Below are 19,484 nucleotides of genomic sequence, written 5' to 3' on the forward strand. Positions count from 1 at the left end.
TCATCAGGGTTAAAAGCAAGAGTATCCCATATCATGCTTTTTCCCTGTCTTTTCTTTTGGCCTTGTTTTTACCTGCAAGACAAGGAGAAAGAGAGCAATCAGTCAGCACTTGGAATCAAGCTTCCAGCCAGGAACTGACTGCCTGGAACCCCTTACCTGATTACTTACCTGGCATTGCTCTCGAGTACTCATCTTCAACATCTTATGTTTCCAGGGAAGATTCCGCATCTGCTTGAGGAACAGATAGGGCAAGTGCGAAGGATACAAGGAAGCATGTGGAGACAAGCGTAACAGCACACGTGCCGATACATTCATTACTCTGTCAAAAGCAAAAGTATCCCATATCAGCAGGGTGGAACGTACTCTAGATTTGATGGACTTGTTTTGACCCTCAAATTCTTCAGTCGGCCTTATACTCTGGAGGAAACCAGAAAACCCTCCAGCTCAGTTCAAGAATAAGCCTGTGGAAAGTTACTTCTTCAAAAGCAAAAGTATCTCATATCATCTCTTCTCATTTTTCTTCTCTTTATCCTTCATGCTGCTGCAAGATGGGGAGAAGGTGAACAATCAGTCGGAGCTCTGATTGCTTACCTTGTCTGTCACCTCTTTCAGCAGACCCCCTAGCTCGGCGACTTGGGGGACTCCTACTACATGGTTTGTATCGCGCTTGACCAAGCCTGAAACTACAAGTAAGCTTCAAGTGAAATTGATACATTACCTTGTGCATCTCCACCAGTTAAAGATACCACCCCTGGATGGAGGAAGAGTACTTCCAGAGAAGATGCCACATCTACCTATGAGACAGATAAGGCAAGTCAAGACGACACCACACTCCGATACTTAGAAGTTTCGTGATTACGAGATCATTCTCCCACAATATTTCCTAATGTCATTTGTACTAAATCATTCACTTGTACTCACTAAATGAGAGCTTGAACCTATGTACTTGTGTAAACCCTTCACAATTAATGAGAACTCTTCTATTCCGTGGACGTAGCCAATCTGGGTGAACCACGTACATCTTGTGTTTGCTTTCCTATCTCTATCCATTTATATACTTATCCACACTAATGACCGGAGCAATCTAGCGAAGCTCACAAAAAGCGATCGTTTTCGCTACCTAGGATCTATCTTGCAAGAGAACGGAGAATTAGATGGAGATCTCAACCATAGAATACGAGCTGGATGGAAAGAGTGCATCCGGCGTGTTGTGTGACCGTCGTAGGCCACTGAAGCTCAAGGGAAAATTTTGTAGGACGGCAATAAGGCTAGCGATGTTGTATGGCACAGAATGTTGGGTGGTGAAGCATCAACACGTACACAAAATGGGTGTAGCGGAGATGAGGATGCTTCGTGGGATGTGTGGGCACACGAGAAAGGATAAGATTGGGAATGAGGATATCCGAGGTAAAGTAGGAGTAGCCGAAATTGTAGGAAATATGAGAGAAAATCGGCTCCGGTGATTTTGAACATGTGCAAAGAAGGCCGACTGACGCTCCGGTTCGAAGATGTGACTACGGGACAGAGGTTCAGGGCCGAAGGGGTAGAGGAAGACCTAGGACAACTTTGGAAGAGACTCTAAGAAAAGACTTAGAGTACTTGGATCTAACGGAGGACATGACACAAAACCGAGCGCAATGGCGTTCTAGGATTCATATAGCCGACCCCACTTAGTGGGAAAAGGCTTTGTTGTTGTTGTTGTTGTTGTACCATGGCTGTCTTTCGTTCCGCCATGACGATGGCCATGGCCTTCGATGGAGGTCATGGCTGTTCAGTTACTAGGTTGCATGTTCAGGGATGAATATGAGCGGTGTAAACATCAGGGGAGGCGGTTTTTGGCACGACACGTTACACAACTTCGAAAAGATTGAACTATAAAACAGGCAGAAATATATCTTCATAAGACAATGGGGCAAAGGATGCCGTGACCTGCCCCCAAATATTTACAAAATTAGCGTTTTATCCAATGAAAAATACAAGTTCATGGCACAGATGCATCTTTCCTTGTGTGTAATTATATACAACCTATTCTCAAACATCCTAGTTTTTCTTCCACTTTCCTTTTTGTCTTACTAAATGTTTTCTTCTTTTGTCTGTCTCCCTTGTTAGTTTCTTCACATGTTCCTAAGGGAGTCTAAGCAGAAGTCTTGGGGTTCAGAAGCTTCATCATGAAGTTGAACCGAACATCCGGACCGGTCTTGGGCTGGGGCCAGTTTGCTCCTTCAGGCACCTTGATGCTTTTGAAACCCTGGCCTTTGTACAGCTTTACGGCTCCGGGGTTGTTCAAGTCGCAGTGCAATGCAATGGCACGGCAATCCCAGCTCCTGGCTTGGGCTTCTGCTTTTGCTATTAGCCTTTTAGCTATTCCTCTTCGCCGAAAACTCTCCCGGACAGCAACGTTTGACACGTATGCAACTCCTTTCCTGCAAACAAAAGCAAAAAAGAATGTATACCAGAGGAGCCATATATATCTTGCCAAATTTTACAATGAACATCTGATGTCACCAGATTAATGCTTTGCAGAATTGAACTCTCGTTAATGACAACTGAATAGAATGGTCAGTCTACAAACGGGGCTAGCGATCACTGTATCATTTCCAATTTCCCACTCTCAGAACACATCATTTATGTATGCACAACAGAAGAAATTTGAGCTACAACAGCTGATGCGAGGAAGAGAAATTCAGAAGAGACACGGATGAATAGTCCGTAATGGCTAACAAATAAGTTTCATCCAAAATTTAACTCTACTAGTAAGTAGTAAACAAAAAGCTGCTCAGGGCTTTTAAGTAATTATGAACTCACCTTCTCTGCCGAAGAGGCCCCTTTCTCGGAAGAAAATCAGCAACAGTATCCACAGTCAATATTCCAGCCACATACCTCCTACTGAGACTGAACTTCCCATCAAAACCGCCAACCTTAAAATCATCCCTCCCGAAGAGGAACGTTTCATCACCAGCATTACCAATCACAGCAACCAGACAAGTCCTCTTACAACCATTTGGCAAAGAAAATCCGGCCAGCATTGCCACCAGCCGGTCAATCCTCAGAACAAAATCTAAGGGGAAAGAATACTCGGGGAAGAAGGAGCTGCAATGTGTCTCAGCCACCTCCCAACAGTCCTCTACCCGCGCCTCCCGGACCACAATCTCAGGAGACACCGTGGGAAATAAATCAGCCACTTGACTGGCTCTGCAAACTCCTACACCCAAAACCAGAAAATGGGACCTCAAAAACCCAAATTTCCTCATTTAACTATATAATACACAATCACTCAGCTGAATCAAACCACCAAAAGGGCTTCTAGCCATGTTTGACGGAAGAAGTTAAAAGTGCTTATAGATCATAGCAGGTGCTTCCTCCGTAACCCCTTGCAAGTTCTTTTGTAGGAAGCACTTCACTTTTTTTTTATAAATATTTGAAATTGCTTGTTAATAAAAGCGCTCATAGCAAGAAGGAATTTGAACACAAGTGCTTTCTACAGAAGTCGCAAACCGGGAAAATCCCTCTTTGATTGCCAAAATAATCAGAAAAAAAAAAAAAAAAAAAAAACAAAGGGAAATGGAATCCAACCTTTTGGTTATCCATATGAACACGTGTGATTTAAGTTTAACCCAATTGAGCAGTCAACTCAAAACTGAAATTTACAGATTACCCAAACAGTCTTACATAGAAATTAAGGAAATTGAAGTAAAACAAGTAAAAAGGTAAAAACTTTGGGATTACCCACCAGATTTGGAGAAGTTAAGGAAAGAGAGGTCATCAGGGGAAGTGTAGGCAGGAACAGGAACAGAAACAGGAACAGGAACCCTGGAAGAAGTGGAACTAGTAAGAGGAACAAGAGGGTTTGGTCTGTTGAGGTTGAGACTGTTGAGGAAGGAGCTGTTTAAGGAGGTTGGGGATGCTGCTGATATTCCCAACGGTATCGTCCGCATTTCTTGGACCCTGTTTGTCTCTCTCTCTCTCAGATTCTTTTTTTTTTTTTTGGGGGGGGTCGTTTGTTTCAGCAAGATGACACCTGATGAGGAAGCCACGTTGTGTTTGACGCCAAGAGTAACCGAGTTACCTAACTTTCCGTTCACACGTGTCTTGTGTTGGGAACCGTGCCGTTTCTCTAATTTCACTTCGGCTGAAAGTAAAACCCATGTTTTTTTTACTTTGTTGGAGTAAATTACTAAATGCCCATGTTTTTTTGGTGCAAGTTAAGCCTGTAAACGGTGAAGATATTGCCGTTTTTCACATGTAAATCTTGTATGTGAATGTAAACGGATGATGTCTGCAGAGTAGCCAGAGGTTTTAACGGCAGTTGGACTATTTCGGCTATGGAACGAAGTTTCTGTCTCTGATAATGTATCAATACTATCGTCGTCAAGAAAATGTAACGACGTATTATCAAAATACATTTTTAACACTATCGATGAATGTATGTCCTTTAATAAAGAATGAACATCCCTGTATATAAGATTTCTACCGGACAATTCAACTTTAGGATTTTAGGTAGAGCAACCTATCACTGTAAACACAATTTTATTTGACGATATCTTAATACAAAACTTAATTACAATTGAAAATGATAATGGTAATGCTATATTTAAACCCATATATCCTTCAACAAACCAATTTGTGTGTCTGCTTACATATAATTCGTGTTTTTTTCTTCAATCTGAAATTTCCTATGCAAGTAAAATGTATAAATTAAACTCGAAGCACCTAAAAATTAACAGGAAGATTGCTCAAAAATGCAAGGGTGTGGGGGGACGTCGACTTGCCAAACAGCGAACACCAAGGAGGAAGCTTCGAAAGAACTCTTTCGACTTTAGGAGTCACTATGTCCACATCAGTTCTTAACTTTAGAAGGGGAGCGTGCTCGTCTCTCTTCCCTTCAACATTGTGAGCCAGCCGGGTAGAGTTTTGTGACCAGAAGAGTGCTAGATCGAACCTTGTTGGTGCATTTTGTCCTCCGGAATACTGGATAATGTGCCATCCATCTACGCTACTCATGTCACCCAAAGAAGCCAATTCCTCCGAGCTTCCTGCAACTGAGGTTAAAAGCTCGTGAGAGAAAGCTAAAAACAACATAAAGGGATAAGGCTAAGTGACTAAGTCCATGTATACGTGGTACAAACTGAACTTTTCAGCTTAGCACTTCATTTACAAACACAAGTACGGAAATAGCGAGGTCAAATAATGCACATGGTTGAAGTTTAGTTTACCTTTGAATGTGAAATCTTCTATGTCATCAGCGTTGATGGCAAGTGTCCAGCGTGTTGAACCTTTTGTATCAAGTAGTACTCGTGTTGTTCTTTCATTACCATGAGTATCGCTGCCAACGTTCATTGTGGGTATATCTGATTTGCTCCACCCACTGTCACCGTCATCATAAGTCCAACAACTGTATTTGGCTGAAAAGGTTACAAGATCAACAACTTTGTCTCTACCACATCTGAAACCTTCATTAATTTGCTCAGCCTCCTCTGTCAACTTTCCAGGAGTGAAAGAAAACAAAGACACATACGATCTAGGATCTTGGTTTCCATCAACGCTTCCTGTCGTATCTACAACATGCACAACCTGAAAAACCATAAAGAATTTGTAAACATGCATACATCTAAACATTCTATGTTAACAGGACAAACAGAGTATTCCTAGTTAGCGATATTTCAATAACATCAAGGATTATGCACAGAAAAAACAGCTTTATGAGCATAAATACAAGGTACAAAGTTTCATTGGTAACCTTACAAAATTAGGAATTAAGAGGTCAGGACACTCTAATGTTGCAATGTCCCACATCGACCGTATCAATGAGAAAATAAGAGTTTAAATATCCTAACTCCACTCCAACTATTACCGAGGCCTTTTGTAATAAAACCTCACACCTGACGGATTGTGCAGGTGGTAATTACCAAGTTGGGGACAATATCGGTGTTGTTGGAAGTGGGCTGTATGGCCCATCTCTCTGATAATTCTACATCTAAGAGGTAGGTGCTATCAGAAACTTACGTTTACAGCTCTGGATGTGTCTGCGGTAAATGGTGGAACAATACCCAACAATACAACAGCAAGTGAGAGGCCAAACAGCATGCAAGTTGAAAGGACAATCGATCTCTTGGCACCTAGAGAGCAATTGTGATGAATCATCCAAGTTAGTTTAAAGATAAAACAAGGCAGTGAAGTTCTCTCCATAAAAATTAATATGATATCGATGGCACCATAAACTTGAGAACTCAACACCACCGTAAAAAATCCAACTGCTTTGAGATAAACAAAAACCTGAAAGATGAATATATGAAAGGAGATACACCAAAGTCAGGCACACAACAACAGCAACAAAAACAGCAACTATAACATTCGCTAGCCACTCAGGGGTGCCACCCGGGTTCCTGTAAGCAAATACAAGGCAAGGTAAACAGTTATTTTCCAAATTTTTGGAGAATTAACAAAAAGATTAAATTTTGAAAGTTTTCATGGACAGATCACAATGAGGAAATTGAAAATTGAGGAGTAGCTTGCTGAATGGGCAAATAACTACAAAAAATAATTTACACATACAGACCATGGACTCTTGTTCTGCAGGATTTTGTAAAGTAATTCATTATAAAGCCATACAAATAAATAAGTCATATTACCTGTCAAGTCGAACCACAGTCCCAATTACCATTCCAGCCAGCCGAATAAATCCGCCGGAAGAAATTACTATTGGTACAGCCAATCCTATCAGCAGGGTTGCAAGTCTGAGTGGCTTGGGGAATCGAGCTGGGGTTAGAGTCGCTTCAAGAAAGCCATCTGAAGAGAACTATTTAAAATTAGTTGAAAGCAAATCCTGTAACCTCGTCAAAAACATGGTTAAATCAAACATAGGTCCAGCAAAGGTGGTCGTAAATATAAACTCACATGCGAATGCTGGTGGGACCAACCAAGCAAGAGCCAGATAAGTTGATCCAATTTTGTAATAGGTTCCCAAAATGAGGAGAATGAGCCACTGAAGAGATCCAGATTTGTAGAGCCATCTTTCAGCCTCTAATTTAACCAAACCAGCTTGTATATCAGCTGAGAGTTGTTTTTTCTTGGCGTATGCTTTTGACAAATATGTATGCAGACCAAGATAACCCAGATATTGACCACTTAATGCCCCAATAAGAGCAGGTGCGCCAAATAACCCAATTACTAGCCATGGGTTTGCAACATATGGCACTGGTGAAGAAGATAATAGTGATATAATGAAGGCAGGAAGAAGAGCGAAACTTATTGCGAATATCCACATTAATATGATACTCAAACATGACAAGGCCAATGAAATTGCAGCCGGATAACCACCCATAAGCAATGATGTAGTCCATATCAGAAGTGACTGCGCTATCACTGAATTATGAAGCATATTTGCAAAGCGTTGACGATACACGATCATATATGACCCCTACAATTTCCACAACGGTTAGAACTACATTGCAAACCTGGACTATCAAGGCAACTGAACACTACAGGTTTAAAATCCTAAACCATCTCGGAAAAGAAACAAAGAAAAAGATGTAACGAAGAAATCCAAAGGGTGGAGTGTCAAGAATCAAAGCATGAAAAAGGATAAAGTTTCTGCAGTTATAATATACCAATATGTCAAAATATATGACAGCAGTCTCGCCCTTATTCTCTTCTACCACTGCACTGGCTTTTGGAAGATGAGAGGATGCAGCAATCTTTAGTAGAAAAGCAAGCATATTTTCTCCAAGATGCTGAAGAGATCCTAATGTATGAAGCTCGATTTTGTCATTCTGCATGATAAGAAAAATTTAGATCATAAACAACAATCAACATGGAAAACCAACTTAAGTCCCAGTGCCCTTCCCCATCTGGCAGGTCTGTTAGTTTGTATACTCTTGGTTAACATTCATAATTAAATAGGCGGAAGCACATTAAAACCATTCCTATCTCCACTAGGCAATAAAGTTACATGCATACGCAAAGGCTAAGCACTAATTAACCCCTCCTGTAAATCTCACACCTATGCTCCGAATAGATTTTAGAACTATATCCCAAAAAAGGGGCAAAAGAGAAGAAAAACCTTTGTATGGTAGACTGCAGTGTTATCTGTGTAAGCGAAGTCGAGCCCTGGAAGGCCAGCAACCTCCTTATATACTTGGAAATCTGTTGCAGATTTTATGGCTCCAGAAGAAAATATATCCTGCAGCATTAAAATCATTAAGACTTAAAAGCACTTTTCCCAAGTGAATACACATGAAAAGTATCAAAGAGAAAAGGAAGCAAAAATTATCAAAAAAGAATTACAAACCTGTCCTATAATTTGGCCAGATGGGTATTTTGCTACCGAGGCAAAATTCTCAATAGACCAAGCATCAGCCTATCAGATGAAGAAATATTCGTAAGGGAAAAAGTAAGCTTAAACAGGATTTTATATGTATGATCTCACTTAAAAAAGTATGTCGTACCCAGTGCACAAGGCTCCCGCTTTACGCAGGGTCTGGGAGAGGTGAATGTCGGCTAGCCTTACCCCCATTTATGGAGAGGCTGCTCCCAAGTCTCGAACCCGAGACCTACCGCTTATGGGCGAAGGCACTTGCCATCGCACCAAGTGCGACCTCTTCACTTAAAAAAGTACAAAAATAAAAATAAAAGATTTACAGTAACCAGATTGCATCAGCAATTTAGAGCATCTTAAGGTAGAGTAAGCTATAAACTCCAAGTTCTAGGACAATAAAGAATGGACAACCATAAGTGAACCATCTGCTCAATTCCAGACCATGATGATGCACAAGCACTTTGAAGTTAGACGCAGCCTGTCATGGGTGCCGGCGATTGTGTTTACAATGGTCCATATCAGGGCACTTGGCGACATTGATAGAGGGAATAAATTACAAGTTCCCTGTTTTCTTCATTTTGGTTCTCCGGATGTTGGTCTTTAACACAGTGATAAAATACCTATATAGCAATGTTATGACGCTAGAAAGATTTGGTAAGTTCAGCATGTCCCACACTTTCTGGAACTAGATAAATTTGACTTGACACACCTGCTTGACACAGCTTATACGGAGATCATTTACCTAGACTCTACAGTACCAAGAACATATAGTCATGACTCATATCTCATAAGCCATGTAAAATTACAAAAGCAAGTGAATTATCATTACAAACCTGACCTGAAATATGCCGGACTTCCCTCCAATACCCATAGCCTCCAAATCAACAGCCAGACGAATAGTTGTACTCCACGGATGCTGCACCAAAAAAGTCAGAAACAAATATAAGACAGAAGTTTTATAACAACAATCTTTAAGAACAGAGCGGAGAGAGAGAGAGAGAGAGAGAGAGAGAGAGAGAGTCCAGTTAACCTGAGTTATAAAGCTATGAGCACCATTTAGACCCTCCTCCTCCCCAGTATTAAACAAAAATATAACAGCATGCTTAAATCCATGAGCCCACTGGGAAACCCCACGAGCAAGTTCCAACATGACGGCTACACATGAACTGCAATCTCCAGCCCCTCCCCTGAAATGCGTCAAAATATTTCCTTCAAGTATCACATAAAGCCTATACAACTTGTAAGAGTGATAGTTCAAATGACATGCCATCAAATTCAGCTACTGAAAGTGTGTCAAAACCCATAATTGTTCAAACTTACATCGCATATTAACTTGAAAACCCAAAAACAATATAGCTTCTATTCGCACAATTCACCAACATGGATACTTCAGCAAGCAACAAATATGATCACTTTGACAAACGAAACTGAAAAGGGCAATAAAATTTGAGATTATATAAGCTGAAGAGACATACGTTGAGAAGACGGTGTCGATGTGAGAAGAGACCAGAATCGCATTATCTACTGATTCAGGCGCATACTTTGGCAAAACTCTTACAACAATATGATTTAGATCAGCATATACAAGTGTTCTTCCCTTGAACAGGCCACCAACCATTCGATTTGCTCCCGATTCGACATGGAACGAGTCCACTTCAACATCAACCTCCCAGTGAGCAGTTTTCTTGATCTTCTCAGCTTCTGCCAAAACATACTGTGGGGGTGAAAACCCATGTTAATAAAACCCAAAGATTGCTTCTTTCACAAGAATTTAAGAAATCCAAGATTGCTTTTTCTATAAGAATTAAAAAGAATTGGGGATATAGCATTCGATGAATCAATAAGTGAGAACCTGGAGAGCTAGGTTGAGAGCATCGGAGCCGACAGAGTGAGGGCCCAATTGGGTCAAGGCCTCGACGTGTTTGAGAGCTGAAAACTCAGAGAAGCCGCGCTTTCCGGCCTGGTCCGCCGTGAGCGGCTCGGGCAAGCTCTCAAACTGGTATTGGTAAACTCCATAAGAACAGTATCCGATGGCCAGGAATAAGGTGAGCCAAACGAAGGGTGACCGCTGAGGCCTCTGCTGTCCGACCCATGAAGTGGACACTGGTTCTGCTCCGGTGGGTGATGGATTGGCGGTGGCGGGTGCCGGACTCTGCTGGGGCCTCCGTCGCATTGCGAAGTGTCGTCGGAGAAAGTAGGTAAAACTGTGATTGGATATTGGTTGCAGTCTGAATAAATCTAAAAAGTCAGACCATCATGGCTTTTGCTTTATCAACACTTGTAAGTGGACTGAGATTTCGATTTCATAATTCGGTTACCAAAGTTCTGCGGTAGCATACGAAGCCTACACTTTTAACCGTTAAATTTTATTTTTGTATTTTTATCAAAGATTTAGAAAATTTAGAGTATTCGATACTCTGGAACACCATATAAATACTTAAGATGTAAATTGATGATAATAATCCAATCAGAATTGCTCTTATGGTGCTCATTTTGAGGACATGTGTAGTCCTTTTTTATATGAATTATCAGATTAATCTTATTGTAGATTAAACTATCATTTTAAATAATCCACCGAAATACAATAATTATGCAAAGGGATTGAATTAAAATAAAATTCTTGTGTGAAACCCTTCGTCTTCTTCCCCTACCGCGTCTCTCCTCCACATCCCCTTCCTCTCTTCGTCTCTCTCGCAATCATTCACTCCCATTCCCTTCTCATGAATTTTTGTTTTTTCTTTTTGCGTATGAAAAAGGGAGATGGACCTGTTTCAAAATTTTCACTGTTGCCAAAAAAATTCATATGAAAAAAGAGTTCACTTGTTCAAGAAGAAGGGGATCCATTTTCAAAACCACACGATCTCAATTTTTTGGTGATTTTGTAACTAACTTAGTTTGAATATTGTTGATAAAAATTGGTTGAAATTGAATGTATAAAGTTATTAGGGTTTTATGCAATTGGATTTGCTGGGTTTAGATATTCGATAAGGAGACTAAGTTTTTCAGATGGCAGGGATTCGATATGACGTGAAACCTTCTTGCCTCTTCTTATTTTTTTTGTTTTATTATTTTATCAATTAATATTTTGTTTCGTGTAACAAGAATGATTTAAGTTAATAGCTAATATAACGTAAGATTAATCTGAGAGTTCATATAAAAAACAGGGCCTCATAGGTCCTTAAAGAGCAGCTCTCATAATCCAATTGTATATATTTGTTGTAAATACGTCATGCCTAGAAATTTGTTGGTACAACGATTTAGTTATATCAGAATATTAAATTGGTAACCGACTTATTATTCACTAGATTTGACCTCAAGACCATTGAAGAGCATCACTAACAGTAGGACTAAGTCGTGCGGACGTTTTAAAAGGACTTGGATTCTCTGCCCTCCCCGTACCCTACTGTTTTGTGTGGTCATGGTTAATCCATGCTAACATTTTATATTGTTTTTTATAAAAATAATAAGACAAAAAAAATAGTAATATAAAATATTACCGTGGCTTAACCGTGACCACACAAATAGGAGGGCACGGGGAGGGCACCGAATTGGGAGGGCAGAGAATCCAAGTCCGTTTTAAAATGCCAACAAATGTATAAGTCAATGACAACCAAAAATATTGTATATATTAAAATGAAGTTTTTTTTTTTTTTAAATACTCTAGGACATTATAGTCTTATTCTACTCAATAACGTGTTTGTTTTAACTTTTATTTAGTAAATTTTTGTTAATATGAAACCCCTTTTTTTTTTGGGTACCAAACTCTACAACTTAGTTTCACGATTTCATCGTCTATAGTTGATGATTATTCTAAAATCTAATCATGATTGATTGATCAATTAATCATCATTATGGTTCTCTCCATATTTTTTTTTAAAAAAAGGGTGCAAAAAATTAGCAAACTAAAAATGGATGATTATATATATATATGAGATACAAAATAGTGAGCTTGGCATACAAGAACAAAGTTGCAAAAATAAAATGTCCATTTACAAAGAAAAATGTTGTTGATTTTTCATATAAAAGGGATCATCTTTTAATGCAATTGGATAGTAATTAGGTATGAATTGATAAGTTTAATATGATGCCAAATATGATCGACATTTGGTAATTTAATTATCTAAACTATCAATACAAACACTCTCAAGAACTTAATTATGAGTCTATTGTTGCAGTCCTATTAGATTAGGAATGTGATTATGTAAATCATAGTATATCTTGGAATATCTCTTATATTCCTATTAGGAGTTGATTACCTATTAAGAGTTGTAATTCTAAAACATTAAGGAATTAATCTTCCTACTACTATAAATAAAGGCACAATGGGGTGGAATAACACACACCCACAATTACACATCTCTCTCTTTTCTCTCTATGCCGCACCATCTCTCTCTATATGGCCATGTTTAGTAAATTATGCCTACAACACGTTATCAGCACGCTCTTGACGCTGCGCTAAAGAAAGTTTGATCTTCAATCATTAGAGTATTACGTTTTAATCATTATTTTTATGATCAATTTACTATTTTATTGAATTGATCTACATGCTATTGATTCAATTTAATTTTTCTTTGTTGAATGTGATACAACGCATTAGAGATGCAATTCTGGCTTTCCGAGAAGAAACTTCTACAAATTCAAAGGCTTTTATTATTTTCTACCAATCAAGTACGCTTGAAATAAAGTAAGATATTTGAATCGACCTTGAAGCATGAAAACATACCCCATGATGCATGAAATCCCCTATGTTTATATTTTCATTCTGATATATATATATATATATTGTATATGTTCATATATTTGTCAATATTTGTTTTATGCATTACGTAATTATATTTGCTATGTGGAATTTGTGAGTTAATGTATATTAAATAAATTAGAAGCATATTTAGGGTTTCCTAAACCCTAAGGGATTTCAGAAACAAAAAAAGAAACAGATAGGGGAAATTGGACATGGTGCAGCACACCCACCGCACCATCACTATGCACGTCACAACTAGGCCTTGGCCTAGGGTAAATTTTGATGGGCTTGAAGCCTTGAGCCCGACTACACCTTGGTCCGCAGCCATTAACCCACAACTAGCAAGCCTTGTTTGCTGGGCTCCTTACCCGCGCGCACCCAGGCCTGAAGTCTACTCACTTCGGTGCCAGCCCACACGATTGGGCTTGGTCCCTGCGGCCCATGCCAGCAAGCTGTCATGCTTGCTGGGCTTTGTGTCAGCCCCGACCCACATCACAAGTCGATAGCCCATGCGGCTAAGCTCCCTATGCGAACCCATAGGCCAGCTTTCGCTGGGCCCTAATCCGTGCCCCCATTTGGCCCTAATTACGCCAGCACTTATTGTTAGGCTTCAAAAATTGGCCCGTAGCCGAAAGACCAATCCATACCCAACCCGAGCCTCTTCTTTTGCTCACGGCACCTAGCCCTCTTTTGAGTTATGATATTTTCGACCCATGATATTATTTTTGCTTCTACGATCGACCCCGTTTGGTCTTAATCTATTGAATTAATTAAAAGTGACCTGCGGTCCATTAATCTGATAATGAATCCAAAATTATTGATCTGAAGATCACTTTTCAACATTAACGATTCAATTATTTTATTTTTATACTTTGAACCGTTGACATACTTTCGTAGTAACCAAGCTCTCACACTTGAGTTCCCAAAGAACCTCAAATCCACTACACTTAAATCAGCATATTGCATTTTGTGTTCTTGCAGGAACCTTTCTTTTATGAACTAAACATTCATAAACTAAATTGAACATGTAGTTTCAAATTTAGTGCCCTTGAAACCCAAAGTTTTCATAAAACAATACACCCATGAAAACCCGACATTTTTCATGAAAACCATGTCTTAGAACTCGAATGTTCTAACTTTGATGCTTATGGATGATTCATTCCCATAGCACCAATCACAATCTTGTTCCCTCCAATTCAGTGGATTGTCAAATAGTCACAACTTCGATTTTCTTGGTTTGGACGTTTATTATAGAAACCACTTTATGTGGGGTACAACATGTGAATATCCACTTGACTATCAAGAAACTAAGAAACCATTGAAGCTAACAATGGCAAGGAAGAGCTAATAAGCCTCTGCCATGATCTTCATTCGAAGACTTATGCTCGAAGCATTACAAACGAAAATACCTTACGAATGAGGATTCAATGGCTCTTTGGCTCGCTCCTAGGTACTGTTTGGTATGCAATCGAGACGTGACGGAATGGGACGGGACAGAACGATACTGTTTGGTATGCAGTCGGGACGTGACGGAATGGGACGGGACAGAACGAGACAGAACGGAACGGAACCTTATGTTTGGTACGCGCATGATGGAACATAATGGTTGTTCCGTTCTGCATTTGGTAAGCACATGACAGCATGAAACCAAAAGATTAAATGACTAACTTACCCATGTTCCGCTTGTTGTTTAGTACAATGTTTATACATGGATCAGAATGAGACAGTTTCCCACAAATCTAATTAAATATTTCTATGTAGATTTAAAATATTTAATAATAAAAAATAATTTTTATTTTTATATAATTAAAACTTAAAAAAGAAAAAAGAAAAAGAAAAAGATGAACTATTCATCTTCTTCTTCCCTACCCCGTCTTCTTCCCCATTAAAACTTAAAACTTAAATATTTCACTAGCAAACCCCCATCTAAACAAAAGTTTCCCAAAATCTTTATCTCACTAAGGTTTTCAAACCCAACAGCAAATAAGCAAAGATTTTTTTGTCCTGCATGTTGAGATTTTGTTTTCTGGGTTGCAAGATTTTTTACTCATTCTCCAGAAAAAAAGTCCATATATACTAAAAACCCAACTGCAATTCAAAGTTGATAAATCTGGGTTTAAAGCCAAAGTCGTCGTCAAGTATGTTGCCGTTGTCGGTCACTGGCAACAATTAACTTGCTAGAACTCGTTGCTCGAACTGAACTCGGGAGTACCCATATAAGAGTGAGAAAGATGAAGCAGGGTTTAGGAGGCAAAAATTGTAGTGACGAGGCGGCCGGAATAGGAAGCCCAATGGGCGACGGAGGGAGCGTTGAGGTTGAGGAAGATGCAGCTGGGTTTGTGGTGAAGGAGGAGGAGGCTACATGAGAGAGGGAGGGTAGAAGAGAGGGAAGTTACAGGGAGAGAGAGAGATGAAGGGTAGACAGTGGAATTAATGAGAAAGATGAAGGGTATTGTTGTCCAAAAAATTATAATTTTGTGTTCCATAGGTGTGGAACGAGCCGTTCTAGGGGGTAAGGTGGAACGAAAAAGTAACCATATTTGGTTCCATGAGACAGCTTGTTCCACTATTTTTGACGCACCAAACGTGGGACGGAACGCCTCGTCCCACTGCATTCCATCCCGTCCCACGTACCAAACGGTACCCTACAGATTGTCTAATCATTCAAGACATTGCCTGAAGCACACCATGATTACGTCCATTAATGAGTACAATTTTGAAGTTTATAAATCTGATCAAATTTTGACTGGAGAATACTTTTTCTCGTCATCCCATGTTTCTAACTTGCCTCTGAAGCAGCAGTGTAGAAAGTGGAAGTTTACCAACTTCTCGGATCTGATTACTACCATAAACGTGAGGGAACGGCATAGACTCGGTTCGGTTAGAGTCTACCAAATGGCTCGACCTAGTTCAGTCAAAGCCTACCGAATGGTGATGCACTACTTCGGTAGATACACCGAATGGCATACTGTTTCACAATCCAATTTTAAGTTTATTTTTACAACATATGGTAGAATGAAGGCCTGCCAAGGTATGACATCATGCCCGAAGCGTGATCCTTGGCACCTAAGACCTAAAACTTCAAGAATAAGGGATAGTATTCCTAAACCTTAACCCTGCAGAATCTACTTTTGCTTTGATGGAATATATTATTGGTTATGCACCTGTTCGTGCCCCTACCAATGTTGTTAAGGAGTACCATTCTACTAGTCAATATGTGAGACTAATTTTGCTCCACTGAACATCGTTGGAAGAGTAGAATTTTGACATGGATGGCCTTGTTGGTCGAATCCCTTTAGTGAACCATTTACTTTGTAAACATTTTTCCATGTTCTTGGATTCAAGTTTGGTGTATGTTTTACTTATGGATAATCTTATTGATATTGTCCTCGAATATGAGTTAATTCAATCATGTTTCTTAATACGTGTGACTAATTCAATTAAACAAGTGATTAGGTAGGAATGTGGGAAAGTTAGTTGTCTGGATGAATGCGATTCTACGCACACTAACTTTACACCTAAATCACATCTCTAACAACGACTTCAGGTTTATCCAACCTGATTAAGAGCATTGGCACGCTCCTCGTTGTATGAATGATACTGCATCACCATTTAAAGGACCTTAAAAGTCTCCTTGTCGTTAAGTTTTTAAGGATATTCGAGAGAATAATGATCATCAATGAAACCACTGAAGAAAATAAAATGGAATATCTTTGCACCACCTCCAAAAAATGAGCCCAAAGATTTGATTTAGGGCCAATGGGTTGTTTCCCAACTGGAAACACGCGACATATGGCAGGCCTGGAGCCGGGTGATTCGAGCAATTTACTTATTTTGGCACGACCTTTTGGGACACTTGATGCTACGACGCATCTCCTTACCCGAAGTTAGGATCCTGTGCCTACAAGCACACTTTGCCAAAACCCGGTCGTTTTGGGAAAATTGATTTTCTAAATCATCCCTTGCAAAGATATGAAACGACTCTCTTTTCACAATGGACTCAATGGAATATATGTGGACTAATCCAACCAAAATACGGACCATATAAATACTTATGGTTTTGGTTGATGAATCGACAAACTGGTCACATGTTTGTCCACACACATTGCTGCTAAACCTCTTAGCCGATTAACGGTTGATAGGAGCATATTTATGCGCCTTAGTTTAGCTTGTTCTTGTGCATTTATAGTGTTTTTCCTTAGTAAAGTAGTCTTTTAAGCTAGTTTTATGTGTTTTCAGGTTTTAAGGGCAAAGTATGCAAAGGGAAGCATTTTGGAGCCTTTTGGAGCAAATTAGAGCTTGGAATGGACATCATATATTTGGAGCCAAGGGTTTGGACAAAATTGAAGATTTGAAGATGATGTTTCCTACTTGAACAAGGTTTCCTAGTTGAAGTAGGAAAGTCCCTAATTGAAGATGGAATCCTAGTTGAATTAGGATTCCTAGTTGAAATAGGTTTCCTAGTGAAATTGGGATTCCTAGAAGAATGAGGATTCCTACTCAAACAAGGTTTCCTACTTGGAGTAGGAAAGTTAAATCCAAATGGCATCAAGTTTCAGCAACAAAGAAGTTTTCCAAGTCCAAGAAGGAAAAGGTGTCCAAGATGAAGAAGGAGAAGAATTCCAAGTCAATGGAGGATTGAGACATGTTTTCCTAATGCTAGAAGGACTCCTAAGTGTTGTAGGACACAAATGAGAAGTTTCTAGAAGAGTTCCCCTCCTTGCCGTGAGTTTCTACATTTCCTATCAGTTTTTGGGCTTTCTAGAAGCCCTATCCCTAATCCCTACATTGGTGCCGCACCTTAACCTTCTAGATGCCCTAGTTCCTTGCCTTGCAAGGCATTCTAGAAGGCCTATCCATATCCTCTAATTCCTGCCGCACCCTTATCCCTTATCCCTTAGGATTTCTGATTGTTTTAACCTAATTCCTTATGGATTTGGGTTATTCAAGTCCATATCTGATTCCCCTAGGGTTTTAAGTGCCTATATATACTCATATTAACCCCTAAATCAGATCACCACCTCTCATACACAACCATTCACGCCAGAAATTTAACCTTGATTTCTGCCGCACCTTCCCATCACCAAAATCCATAATTTCTGCCCAAATTCAACCCTAGCCGCACCACCCATCAACCCTAAACACCATCATACATCCCCCATCCGTTCTACGCCATCCATAACTCCAAAGAACCTGTCCAAAGCCCTTGCCGCACCAAGGAGGAGGAGAAGGAAGCTTGGAAGTTCATGCCATTCAAGTTCACGCCGCTGGAATTTCTAGGTGTTTCTTTTCCTTTGATTTCAATGTTTAAATTCAATACTTTTTGTTTAGTGCGTATGAGGAACTAAACCCCCCCTTGGCTAGGGGGGATTCGAAATACATGTTTATGCTTGCGATATGATTTGATTGCTTCTAATTGCGTTTCATAAGTTGTGAATTCAATTTACTTATCTATGTGAATTACATTGATTTGTGTGTGTTGGTTGAGAGTGCACGCTTAATTATCATGCATAAATTGAATGCTAGGATATAAGGAAATTTCACCTAATCGTTATGGACTTATATTCACAAGTAGTAAAGGTTGATGATCTCAATCGCGTTAAGTAAATTCTTGGCATAAGTTTCATGCAATCATAGTAACAAGTGCTTCATCAATGCTTATGGTTTTCATAGAACTTAATGATTCTTGCTTGTATCTCTATTATGCAATCATGTAGGGGACTTGTGGGGAATGCTTTGGGTTGTCGTATGCAATCATCCAATTCAATAACGTTAGGAAAATCTGAAGGTTAATTTAAGCGGACCTAATTAACTTGGGGCGTTGAGAATTCATAGGTTATTGAAAAGCAATTGGAAATCGTTTTGAATGCAAGTATAACATGTGTGGAGATGAACCCCTTAGCTAGCTTTCCATCCATTCATTTAAACCAAATTCGTTTTAAAATCTGTTCGTTTACAAGTTTTGTTTTGTTTTCAAATTCGTCCAAAATCAATCCCCCTTTTCTTTGTTGAGTCATATTAGTTAGAAGTCAAGTTAGTTTGTGTTTTTAAGTGTTTTGAGTCAAGTTAAAACCTAATTTCGTCCAAGTTTGTGTCTAGTGTTCAAAACTGCCCAGATTGTGGTTTTAAGGCAGTTTTGAGTGTTTCTGGGCTGTTTTGAGTCTTTTGGTTTGTTTTGGTGTTTTAAAGTTTAGTTTTGCATTCTTTGAGTCTAGTTTAGTGTTTCAAACTTGTTTTTACGTATTTGAGTCAGTTTTCAAGTGATTTTGCAATCCCTCCTAATCCCCGGCCTAGAACGATCCCTACTTACATACTTACTACAATTGATAAAAAGAGGGTTAATTTGAGTGCTAGTTAATTTTCACATCAACGGTTCACCACTCTACTTATCCCTTAAGGTCCGAGAGACTGGATAATGCCGGAAAGTTT

At 39.4% G+C, this 19,484-nt stretch overlaps 2 protein-coding genes across 3 annotated transcripts; both read right to left on the bottom strand.

Moving 5' to 3' along the window:
• Nucleotides 1-1,882: 1,882 nt before the first annotated feature.
• On the bottom strand, nt 1,883-4,028 carry LOC103420999 (GCN5-related N-acetyltransferase 4, chloroplastic-like). The gene is made up of 3 exons (XM_008359033.4): nt 3,731-4,028; nt 2,806-3,202; nt 1,883-2,423 (listed from the first exon to the last, which is right to left on the bottom strand). Exons 1-3 carry the CDS (start codon nt 3,933-3,935, stop codon nt 2,135-2,137), a joined length of 891 nt encoding a protein of 296 aa, XP_008357255.3. The 5' UTR covers nt 3,936-4,028; the 3' UTR covers nt 1,883-2,134.
• Nucleotides 4,029-4,571: 543 nt separating this feature from the next.
• LOC103421000 (uncharacterized) lies at nt 4,572-11,038 on the bottom strand. 2 transcript variants are annotated; one of them, XM_070824855.1, is made up of 13 exons: nt 10,167-11,038; nt 9,790-10,028; nt 9,345-9,501; nt 9,153-9,230; nt 8,288-8,356; nt 8,060-8,179; nt 7,608-7,769; nt 6,895-7,417; nt 6,630-6,786; nt 6,274-6,383; nt 6,004-6,116; nt 5,214-5,571; nt 4,572-5,039 (listed from the first exon to the last, which is right to left on the bottom strand). In XM_070824855.1, the coding sequence occupies exons 1-13, from the start codon at nt 10,485-10,487 to the stop codon at nt 4,711-4,713; spliced, it is 2,736 nt and encodes a 911-aa protein (XP_070680956.1). In that variant the 5' UTR covers nt 10,488-11,038; the 3' UTR covers nt 4,572-4,710. The 2 variants fall into 2 exon arrangements, with proteins under 2 accessions (XP_070680956.1, XP_070680957.1); XM_070824856.1 differs by having other exon boundaries at nt 9,790-10,015; nt 10,167-10,587.
• Nucleotides 11,039-19,484: the final 8,446 nt, after the last annotated feature.

Source organism: Malus domestica, chromosome 07 (assembly GCF_042453785.1).
Source record: "Malus domestica chromosome 07, GDT2T_hap1".
In the NCBI taxonomy this organism is placed as follows: Eukaryota; Viridiplantae; Streptophyta; class Magnoliopsida; order Rosales; family Rosaceae; genus Malus; species Malus domestica.